The sequence below is a fragment of the Vigna unguiculata genome, chromosome 9, assembly GCF_037176805.1.
Source record: "Vigna unguiculata cultivar grain cowpea cultivar isolate G323 ecotype 2 chromosome 9, ASM3717680v1, whole genome shotgun sequence".
NCBI classification, from domain to species: domain Eukaryota; kingdom Viridiplantae; phylum Streptophyta; class Magnoliopsida; order Fabales; family Fabaceae; genus Vigna; species Vigna unguiculata.
In genome coordinates, this window is record NC_140800.1 from 42,724,630 (window position 1) to 42,737,171 (window position 12,542).

Below are 12,542 nucleotides of genomic sequence, written 5' to 3' on the forward strand. Positions count from 1 at the left end.
TGAAGATGAAAATGAAGACAATGATAAAATAAAAATTAATTAAAAATATAGGTATATAAAAAGTTAAAAATATTTGTTTTTAAAAATTAACTAACTTACTACGGCAAACTTGTTTGATTTACAAATCTAATAATGAAATTAGGCTAATATGAACTTTTTTTTTACAAATTAATAGGTTGAGGTGGTTTGTATATTTTGGGATCAATCCCATTTAATCATTAATTTTAGATGTTAATATGATGAATACGTGAAATACGTGTTTTTTTTTTTTTTACAGTTATTAAGCAATGAAAATACAGTAATTTATAAATTTATTAAATTGATGTGCAAGATAAAAATTATATAATTATTTTTCTTACTTAATTAAATTACATTACCTTCGCCTATAATATTTATTATTATGTATTATTGTATTTAGTGACAAAATAAATACTAATATATGTACAGCTACTATGAGAGAAGATATTATTTTTAAAGATGAAAGGTATATATTTGATTTTTTTTTACCAAACTTCTATGTTTGAAAATTTCCTAATTAATTAAAATATCTTTCAAATGATATGTTTATTATATCTGTAATATGAACAGTTGACAACTCACCTCTTTCTTGTACCCAATCTAACAAACCTCAATACTATTATTTTAATACCTCTTCACATTATTTAAATACAAATCTATCCTTTATTATATATATACATATATGTATATATATATATATATATATATGTATATATATATATATGTATATATATATATATATACATATATGTATATATATATATATATATATATATATATATATATATTTTGTTAAAACTATATTTTTCCTTGTAATACGTACTAGATTTTTGAAGATGTTATATTAAATATATTACCAAAATGGGATATATTTATACTTTTAATTTTTAGAGTTTAATATAATATATGCATATTAAATTTTATATAAATAAAACAATTATTTTAATATGAATTTTAAATTAATTATTTATAAAATTCAATAACTCATTATAATCATTAAAAATAAATATACACTATGATTAAAGAATAGTTTTTTTTTTCAACTTTCCTTATATATACTTTTTCCGAATTTAATACCAAGAAAAAAAATTCACTTATGATCATCTGATTTTAATAGTTTCATATACTTTTCTTGAATGATTATATTTCAATTAAATAAATAGAAATACTAATAAAGTTAGTTAAAATATTTTAACATTTGACCAAAAAACAGGAATTTTATTTTAGCTGTATTAAAGTTTGTAGAGAGTATTTAAATTTTTTAATCACTGCTTCAAAACCTTTTAAATAATGGGGATGAATAAACAATTAATAGCTAGTTTATGACAATTAACAAATCCTAGGCACAGAACAAAAAAGGAGGAGACACGCAGAGCAGAGGGAGGAAGAAAGGGTAGGAGAAGATGTGGGAATCAATTGTTTTGACGGTGGTTGCCACCGCCGGCAACAACATCGGCAAAATCCTTCAGAAGAAGGGCACCGTCATTCTTCCTCCTCTCTCTTTCAAGCTCAAGGCATCTTTTTCTTTTCTCAATTCCACATTCTTTTTCCCATTTTCATGTCCATGATTTGCTTCCCCTTCAAAATCTCCCCTTTGAACATAACTATTCCATTTCAAGCATACGCATTTGTTTTTCTTTGATGTGGATGTACCTGAACCCTGAAACTTACAATTTGCGAGGTTTATTTGTTGGAATGAAGAAATTGGGTACATGCACGAGGGTGTGTATGAACGTGGGATTTTGGGTGCAGGATATTTCATTAAAGATCCCATTTTTCATTGAATAACGTGTGATCAGGAAGTCACTGTTTGATTAAGGATTTACATTGGCATGGTATTTGGTACTTGTTGACAATTGTGTTGTATTTGCAGGTCATAAGGGCATATGCTTTGAACAAAACCTGGCTCATAGGTTTTCTGATGGATATATTTGGGGCACTGTTGATGTTAAGGGCATTAGCCCTGGCTCCTGTAAGTGGTTCAGTCATGCCTATGATAGAAGCATAATTCTGAAGAAAACTAAACGATATTACGCTATCAACAGCAGAATCTTCTAGTCCCTTACCCTAATTTTGTATTTGTGTAATTTGGTTGTTCTTCTGATTTAGGTCTCTGTCATCCAACCAGTTTCTGGCTGTGGACTGGCAATCCTTTCAGTCTTTTCTCATTTTTATCTCAAGGAAGTCATGAATGTTGTTGATTGGGTGGGCATTACCTTCGCAGGTTTCGGTACAATAGGTAATGTAAGTTTTAGATTGCTAAAGTAAAGAGCACTTAGTTTAGCTGCTTTTTATGGTTGTTGAAGTAATGACAAAAAATCTATATTCTCTTTCCTTTTGTTTCTCACTGACAAAAAGAGAAAAATTAAAATCTTGTGCATTTATTGACAATTCATTTTGTTTATTGTGACGGTAAATTTTCCAGGTTTTTATATGTAGTCAGAGTTTGAGTCAATATAAAAACTATAAATGGTGATGGACTGATGATGCGACCATTTTATTTTTATATATTGTGCAGTATGCACTTGTGTTGTGTAGCTGAGCAGTGCATTGGGATGTCGTGGAATATTCCTGGTTTATCATCTTGCTGCTAATAAAATCAACTTTGCAGTCGGTTGCTTGCATCATATGTGTCATTCTATTGATACTAGAGTAAGGATTAGGTATTCAATTTGTTAATATGCTCTTTTATTATATTTAGGAGTTGGTGCCGGAGGTGAGGAGCAAGGGGCTGCTGCTCTGTCTATATTTCACATACCGTGGCTGGCATTTGTTGTTTTCATCTTGTTTGTAGGTACCCTGTCTCATGCTCTGGTCCATTATTTACCAACTTTCTTTAAAGTCAATAGGAAGGCATTACTGTGGTGTCATGGAACTAATCATCCAGCAGTATTTTTTTTTTTCACAAACCTGAATGCATGATTACAAGCCTTACGATTTTTATTGGCATAACGTTTCTATAAAGAGTGTAGGGTCATTTGTGCACCAAAGAAACATTACTATTTTTTAGTTTAAAACAGCTATTGTTTCTAATTGGTAGAACCACTTATACAGATAATGCTTAATGGATGGCTTCGAATATGTCGGCGTAATCGAAGAGAACAAGAGATGGTAATTAATGTTTTAATCATGACGGGTGTCTTCGTTCTTACATGTTATGCCTCTCATATCAATCTAATGGGATATATTGTCCTTTATTATTCTTCCATGGCCTGACGTTTTAAGTGATGCAGATTGAATATGATGTTGTTGAGGAAATTATTTATGGCTTGGAATCTGGAATTTTGTTTGGGTACTGTTACTTCCCTACCACATTTATATGTCGTGCTCTTAGATGGACTCATTTCTCTTCCTTCATTTACCTCAACTCCTTAATGTTGGGATGAAGATGACGGCAATTAAGTGTTTATCTTTCCTTTTCTTTCAAATCAAGAATGCTCTCGGTTGAATAATGCAGCTAGTAATATAACAAGGCATTTAAAACAAACATGATCTGCTTTTTATAACTATGAGCATTTAACAATATACAAGTTTTCATTGCTTACAGTATTTTCATTTATGAAGTCCAATCCGTAGTTCATTTAGATTTGTCAGTTTTTATTAAGTATCACTACTTTCTGTGGGCTACGAAGAAAACCAGCTGATGATAAGATATAACATTACACAGAAAACACACACAGAGATAACAAAACTTGATTATAATTCTAACTTCCAAGTCCTTACTCTTAATTCTATTAATATGAAAATGCAGGATGGCCTCTGTAATATCAAAGATGGGGTTCCTGTTCCTGGAGCAAGGCTTCCCTAAGCTGTTGGTTCCTATATGCTTAATCGTAAGTGTCTGTTCAAGTGGTACAGGCTTTTACTATCAGGTACTTTGAAGACCTTTTCATACTATTTACTTTTGTATTGTGAACTATTACATCCCTTAAGCCAATTTCAGTCAAACAGGATAGTAACCCCTTTTATTTTTACTGCTCCAAATGCAGACACGTGGTCTAAAACACGGGAGGGCTATTATAGTTTCTACATGCGCCGCTGTGGCATCAATTTTGACTGGTGTACTAGCTGGGATGCTTGCTTTGGGTGAGCGACTTCCTTCGGCCCCGAAAGCTCGCATGTTACTCCTTCTAGGATGGTAATGATTGACTATATACTATTATTTCTTTGTGTATTTTCCTTTGTAAGTTCTCCATGCAAAAATGAATTCCTAGTTCTCTAGTTGTATACTTCACTCCCTCTGTTAATAGTGGCATTGCATTCATGAGCATATCCTGTTCTGCTTCTGATATTTGATGCAAATCTTTTTCTGATTTAGTTGAATGCCTTTATCTATAATGTTGGTGTTCTCAAATAAGATGGACACCTTCAAGTTTTTGTCAGGAATACTTTAATTGGAAATGTTTTGCTGCAGGCTACTTATTATTGTTGGGGTGATTTTACTTGTTGGTTCAGAAAAGCTAGTGAAATTCTTTCGACTGTATTCACACCGCTTTAAAAGAAGCAACGTTGACAAAAACTATAGCCATAGAAGATCTGCAACTTCCCGTATTAAGGAAACTAGCCCAACTGATGTCATTCAAGCAGCGACCGTAAATCATTTACTCTAATAATCTTCCAAAGAAAGAACATGATTCATTCTCAGGATTCACCCTCACCTCTTGAAGAAGATCCCTTTTGTAAGGATAGGTTGTTTGTGTACAGTGGTTGCTTTTATCAGAGGGCATGAATTTTTAGGAATCATTCCTTCTGGCTCACATATAATTCATTAACTTTCTGATTTTCTGATGCTACTTGTATAAGCTAGTCATGAACTTCTGATATTTCTGAATGTTGTAAATGAGGATGGTATAGTAACATGCAGAATGCTAGTATAGCATGGAAACAGCTTGCAGGCTGTACTACAGAATACTTCATTCTTAATTTCATATGTTAATGTAGTAGCAACAAATGTTCTTTGAGAATGAATATAGTTTGTGTTGCCGAGTAATACAAGAAGGTTGTACTGTTATCCACCGGAACTTTTCATTTGGGCAAAAGGGTCGATTCTATGAGAAGGCCATAAACCCTCTGTTGAAGGGAAACATAATGATGTTTTGATCCTGACAGCTAGAGACAATACATTTCCTTTCGATTTAATGTTAAGATTGTGAGGCATTTTTAGAGTAAATATATTCTTACCTTTTCACTTTGTAATTTTTTTTTTTTCTCTTGATTGCACATTCTATACTTAAGATAAATCAAAATGAAAGTCAGTGACATTAGGAGTTTTAAGCCGAGATAATCCACGCAGGTGTTCTGGTCTTCTCTCTAAATTGCACATTAATCCAACCTTATAGTTTAGAAGTCGAAATCTAAGATACTTTAAGTATTTTTTTTTCAACTTCTGAGACGTATTTTAATAAATAAAATTGTGATAGAGTATAGGTTTTAAAGTGAACAATACCATAAATGAAGGATGATTGATCCTAACAATATTACTGGATGGACTGAATTACTCAACGGAATTTAACGCATTTCAAAATCACAACACATATCCTTTTCTTTCCCTATTAGTTAACATTTATGTTATTAATAAAATATTTTCCTTTTTACTATATATAATTTTTTCATTTGACTTTTCAAATAATATTTTACCTTTTAACTAACAATTTTTTAAAATCAATTTTATTAATTTTACCATCAGTGTCCGTTTTTTTAATTTAATTGTTTTTTCAAATTTAACGATTTTGTAAAGCTAGAATAACTCTGTAATAAAAAAAATTATAGTATAATTGCAAAATTTAATTATATTTGATTATAAAAAAGAAAAAAGAATACACACCGGTGTATGTAATGAGGAGACTAAAAATGATGTGTCCTGGAGTGGAATTTTTCATATAATACTGATTTGTTACAAAAAAACGCGAAACGGTTCGACAATCTCTTTCTTTCTTCCCTCTCTCTTGTTTGTCTATTCAGGATCACCCTTCAAAGAAAAAAAGTTTATGATTGAACACATCATCTTGATATGGAGCTTGCCCTTTTTGTCTTCTTTTCTTTGTTCTTGTAATGGTTTTGGTTTGAATTGAAAACCCTTATTTTCTTTTCTTTGTTCTTCTAATGCCGCAAAGAAAGCATCCAATTGAATGGAGGACATCGACGCTGCGATGCAGGTATAATATGTGAATTAATCTATCATTATTAGAAAAATGGTAATATTGTCCTATTTTTTTCAACCAGAAGGGTTGATTTTTGTAACTTATAATCAAACTTGTAGTACATAAGAAATACATCGTTTTAGATAATAACAAAAATTGATCAATACATGTTCAAACTTTGTGCGAAAATTAATACGTAACTCTCCACTTAATTATTTATTATGCCCCACTTATTTGCTTATTTTTTTCTTCAACGCAGTCACCTAGTGCAAGTAATCAGGGATAATTTTTGTAAGTTATAATCAAACTTGTGGTACATAAGAATTGAATCCCTTTGAATAATTAAAAAAATTTGATCAATAAATTTTAAAACATTGTACGAAAACTAATACGTAGATCTTCACTTATTTGTTTATTATGCCACATTTATTTGCCTATTTTTTTCTTCAAGGCAGCCACCTAGTGCAAGTAATAAGGGTTGATTTTTCTAACTTATAATCAAACTTGTGCTACATAAGGAAATGCATCCTTTGGATAAAAACAAAAGAGTTGATCAGTACATGTTAAAAATTTGTACGAAAACTAATACGTAGCGCTCCACTTAATTGTTTATTATGTCCCACTTATTTGTCTATTTTTTTTCAAGGCAGCCACCTAGTGCAAGTAATAACAGATTTTTCTAACTTATAATCAAACTTATGGTACATAAGAAGTGCATCCTTTGAATAATTAGAAAAAGTTGATCAATACAATTTAAAAGGTTGTACGAAGACTAATATGTTGCTCTCCACTAATTTGTTTATTATGCCCCACTTATTTGTCTAATTTTCTTCAAGGCACCCACCTAGTGCAAGTAATAAGGGATGATTTTTGTAAATTATAATCAAACTTCTAGTACAAAAGAAGTGCATCCCTTTGAATAATTTTAAAAAATTCATCAATAATTTTAAAACTTTGTACGAAAACTAATACGTAGCTCTCCACTTATTTGTGTACTATGCTCCACTTATATACCTATTTTTTTTTTCAAGGCAGCCCCTAGTGCAAGTAATAAAGGTTGATTTTTGTAACTTATAATCAAACTTGTGAAACATAAGAAAAGCATCCCTTTGAATAATAAAAAGAATTGATCAGTACATTTAAAAATGTTGTACGGAAACTAATATGTTGCTCTCCACTTATTTATTTATTATGTCCCACTTATTTGTCTATTTTTTTCTTAAAGGCAGCCACTTAGTGCAAGTAATAAGGGTTGCTTTTTGTAACTTATAATCAAAATTGTGGTAAATCAGAAAAACATCCATTTGGATAATAAAAAAAATGGATCAGTACATTTTAAAACTTTGTACGAAAACTAATACGTAGCTCTCCACTTATTTTTTTATTATGCCCCACTTATTTGTCTACTATTTTCTTCAAGGCAGCCACCTAGTGCAACTAATAAGGGATGATTTTTGTAACTTATAATCAAACTTGTGTTACATAAGAAATTCATTGCTTAGGATAATAAAAAAAATTGATCAATACATGTTCAAACTTTGTACGAAAACAAATACGTAGCTCTCCACTTATTTGTTTATTATGTCCCACTTATTTGCCTATTACCTAGTGCAAGAATTAAGGGTTGATTTTTGTAAGTAATAATCAAACTTGTGGTATATGAAGTGCATCCTCTGAATAATTAAAAAAATTGATCAATAAATTTTAAAACTTTGTACAAAAACTAATACGTAACTCTGCACTTATTTGTTTGTTATGCCCCACTTATTTGTCTATTTTTTTCTTAAAGGCAGCCACCTAGTGCAAGTAATAAGGGTTGATTTTTGTAACTTATATTCAAACTTGTGTTACATAAGGAAATGCATAGCTTTGGATAATAACAAAAAAGTTTATCAGTACATGTTAAAACTTTGTACGAAAACTAATATGTAGCTCTCCACTTATTTGTTTATTATGTCCCACTTATTTGCCTTTTTTTTTCCGGGGCAGCCACCTAGTGCAAGAATAAGGGATGATTTTTGTAACTTATAATCAAACTTGTGAAAGTTAAGAAAAGCATCCCATTGAATAATAAAAAAAATTGATTAGTACATTTTAAAACGTTGTACGAAAACTAATATGTTGCTCTCCACTTATTTGTTTATTATGCTCCACTTATTTACCTATTTTTTTCTTGAAGGCAGTCACCTAATGCAAGTAATAAGGGTTGATTTTGTAAACTTGTGAAAGTTAAGAAAAACATCCCTTTGAATAATAAAAAAAAATTGATCAGTACATTTTAAAACGTTGTACGAAAACTAATATGTAGCTCTCCACTTATTTGTTTGTTTTGCCCCACTTATTTGTCTATTTTTTTCTTCAAGGCAGCCACCTAGTGCAAGTAATAAGGGATGATTTTTGTAACTTATAATCAAACTTGTGAAAAGTTAAGGAAAGCATCCGTTTGAATAATAAAAAAAAAATGATAAGTACATTTTAAAACGTTGTACGAAAACTAATATGTTGTTCTCCACTTATTTGTTTATTATGCTCCACTTATTTGCCTATGCTTTTGTTCAAGAGTGCAAGTAATAAGGGTTAATTTCGTAAGTTATAATCAAACTTGTGCTACATCAAAAAAAAAAACCCTTTGGATAATAAAAATAAATTGATCAGTACATTTTCAAACTTTGTACGAAAACTAATATGTTCTCTCTAATTCTTTGTTATTTATGTCCCACTTATTTGCCTATTTTTTTCTTCAAAATAGCTACCTAGTGCAAGTAATAAGGGTTGACTTTTATAACTTATAATCAAACTTGTGGTACATCAGAAAAACATCTATTTGGATAATAAAAAAAATGGATACGTACATTTTAAAACTTTGTACAAAAACCAATACGTAGCTCTCCACTTATTTGTTTATTATGCCCCACTTATTTGTCTACTATTTTCTTCAAGGCAGCCACCTAGTGCAAGTAATAAGGGATGATTTTTGTAACTTATAATCAAATTTGTGTTACATAAGAAATGCATTGCTTGGGATAATAAAAAAAATTGATCAATACATGTTCAAACTTTGTACGAAAACCAATACATAGCTCTCCACTTATTTGTTTATTATGTCCCACTTATTTGACTATTTTTTTCTTCAAGGCAGCCACCTAGTACAAGAAATAAGGGTTGATTTTTTTAAGTAATAATCAAATTTGTGGTACATATGAAGTGCTTCCCTCTGAATAATTAAAAAAATTGATCAATAGATTTTAAAACTTTGTACAAAAACTAATATGTAGCTCTGCACTTATTAGTTTATTATGTCCCACTTATTTGTCTATTTTTTTAAGGCAGCCACCTAGTGCAAAAAGTAAGAGTTGATTTCTGTAAGTTATAATTAAACTTGTGGTTCATAAGGAAATGCATACCTTTGGAGAATAAAAAAAAATTGATCAGTACATGTTAAAACTTTCCTATTGTTTTCTTCAAGGCAGCCACCTAGTGCAAGTAATAAGGGATGATTTTTGTATCTTATAATCAAACTTCAAGTGCCTATGGAAATGCATACCTTTGAATAATAAAAAAAAGTTGATCATTACATTTTAAAACTTTCTACGAAAACAAATACGTTGCTCTCCACTTATTTGTTTATTATGACCCACTTATTTGTCTATTTTTTTCTTCAAGGCAGCTACCTAGTGCAAGTAATAAGGGTTGATTTTTGTAACTTGTAATCAAACTTGTGGTACATCAGAAAAGAATCCCTTTAAATCATAAAAAAAATTGATCAGTACGTTTAAAAACGTTGTACAAAAACTACTATGTTGCTCTCCACTTATTTGTTTATTATGCCCCTTTTATTTGCCTATTTTTTCCTCAAGGCAGCTACCTAGTGCAAGCAATAAAGGTTTATTTTTGTAATTTATAATCAAAATTGTGGTACATCAGAAAAACATCCCTTTGGATAATTAAAAAAAAATGATCAATAAATTTTAAAACTTTGTACGAAAACTTATACGTAGCTCTCTACTTATTTGTTTATTATGCCCCACTTATTTGCCTATTTCTTTCTTAAAGGCAATCACCTAGTGCGAGAAATAAGGGTTGATTTTTGTAACTTATAATCAAACTTGTGGTAAATAAGGAAATGCATCCCTTTGCATAATAAAGAAAAGTTGGTTAGTACATGTTAAAACTTTGTACGAAAACTATTGTGTAGCTCTCCACTTATTTGTTTGTTATGCCCCACTTATTTGCCTTTTTTTTTCAAAGCAGAAACTAGTGCAAGTAATAAGGAACGATTTTTGTAACTTATAATCAAGCTTGTGAAAGTTAAGAAAAGCATGCCTTTTAATAATAAATAAATATTGATCAGTACATTTTAAAACGTTTTACAAAAAATAATATGTTGCTCTCCACTTATTTGCTTATTATGCTCCACTTATTTTCCTATTTTTTTCTTCAAGACAACCACCTAGTGCAAGTAATAAGGATTGATTTTGTAACTTATAATCAACTTGTGCTACATCAGAAACACATCCCTTTGGATAATAAAAAATATTGATCAGTACATTTTAAAACTTTGTACGAAAACTAATATGTTGCTCTCCACTTATTTATTTCTTATGCCCCACTTATTTGCCTATTTTTTTCTTCAAGGCAGCCACCTAGTGCAACTAATAAGGATTGATTTTTGTAACTTATAATCAAACTTGTGGTACATCAGAAAAACATTCCTTTGGATAATAAAAAAATTTGATCAATGCATTTTCAAACTTTGTACGAAAACCAATATGTAACTTTCCACTTATTTGTTTTTTATGCCCCACTTATTTGTCTATTTTTTTTCTTCAAGGCAGCCACCTAGTGCAAGTAATGAGGTATGATTTTTGTAACTTATAATCAAACTTGTGCTACATCAGAAAGAAAAACCCTTTGGATAATAAAAAAAATCTATCAGTACATTTTAAAACTTTTTACGAAAACTAATATGTAACTCTCCACTTATTTGTTTATTATGCTCCAATTATTTACCTATTTTTTTCTTCAAGGCAGGCACTTAGCGCAAGTAATAAGGGTTGATTTTTTAACTTATAATCAAAATTGTGGTACCTATGGAAATGCATACCTTTGCATAATAAAATAAAGTTTATCACTATATTTTAAAACTTTCTACGAAAACAAATACGTTGCTCTCCATTTATTTGTTTATTATGCCCCACTTATTTTCCTATTTTTTCTTCGAGGCAGCCACCTATTGCAAGTAATAAGGGTTGATTTTTGTAACTTGGAATCAAACTTGTGGTACATCAGAAAAACATCCCTTTAAATAATAAAAAAAAATTGATCAGTACATTTAAAAACATTGTACAAAAGATAATATGTTGCTCTCCACTTATTTGTTTATTATGCCCCTTTTATTTGCCTATTTTTTTCTTCAACACAGCCACCTAATGCAAGTAATAAAGGTTTATTTTTGTAATTTATAATCAAACTTGTGGTACATCAGAAAAACATCCCTTTGGATAATTAAAAAAAATGATCAATAAATTTTAAAACTTTGTACGAAAACTAATACGTAGCTCTCCACTTATTTGTTTATTATGCCTATTTCTTTCTTAAAGGCAGCCACATAGTGCAAATGATAAGGGTTGACTTTTGTAACTTATAATCAAACTTGTCGTAAATAAGAAAATGCATCCTTTGAATAATAAATAAAATTTGATCAGTACATTTTAAAACGTTGTATGAAAACTAATATGTTGCTCTCCACTTATTTGTTTATTATGCTCCACTTATTTGCCTATTTTTTTCTTCAAGACAACCATCTAATGCAAGTAATAAGGATTGATTTTGTAACTTATAATCAAACTTGTGCTACATCAAAAAAACATCCCTTTCGATAATAAAAAAAATTGATCAGTACATTTTAAAACTTTGTACGAAAACTAATATGTTGCTCTCCACTTATTTGTTTTTTATGCCCCACTTATTTGTCTATATTTTTCTTCAAGTCAGCCACCTAGTTCAAGTAATAAGTGATGATTTTTGTAACTTATAATCAAACTTGTGGTACATTAGAAAAACATCCCTTTGGATAATAAAAAAAAATTGATTAGTGCACTTTAAATCTTTGTACGAAAACTAATACGTAGCTCTCCACTTATTTGTTTATTATGTCCCACCTATTTGCCTATTTTTTTTCTTCAAGGCAGCCACCTAGTTCAAGTAATAAGTGATGATTTTTGTAACTTATAATCAAACTTGTGTTACATAAGAAATGCATCGTTTTGGCTTTGGATAATAAAAAAAATTGATCAATACATGTTCAAACTTTGTACAAAATCAATACATAGCTCTCCACTTATTTGTTTATTATGTCCCACTTATTTGTCTATTTTTTTCTTC

General features: G+C 30.0%; 1 protein-coding gene across 1 annotated transcript; it reads left to right on the top strand.

The window, feature by feature from the left end:
• Positions 1–1,326: 1,326 nt before the first annotated feature.
• LOC114196111 (magnesium transporter, putative (DUF803)) lies at positions 1,327–5,029 on the top strand. The gene is made up of 9 exons (XM_028086643.2): positions 1,327–1,532; positions 1,892–1,990; positions 2,128–2,257; positions 2,720–2,808; positions 3,073–3,129; positions 3,252–3,310; positions 3,770–3,890; positions 4,008–4,156; positions 4,433–5,029. The coding sequence occupies exons 1-9, from the start codon at positions 1,422–1,424 to the stop codon at positions 4,626–4,628; spliced, it is 1,011 nt and encodes a 336-aa protein (XP_027942444.1). The 5' UTR covers positions 1,327–1,421; the 3' UTR covers positions 4,629–5,029.
• The last annotated feature ends 7,513 nt before the right edge of the window (positions 5,030–12,542 follow it).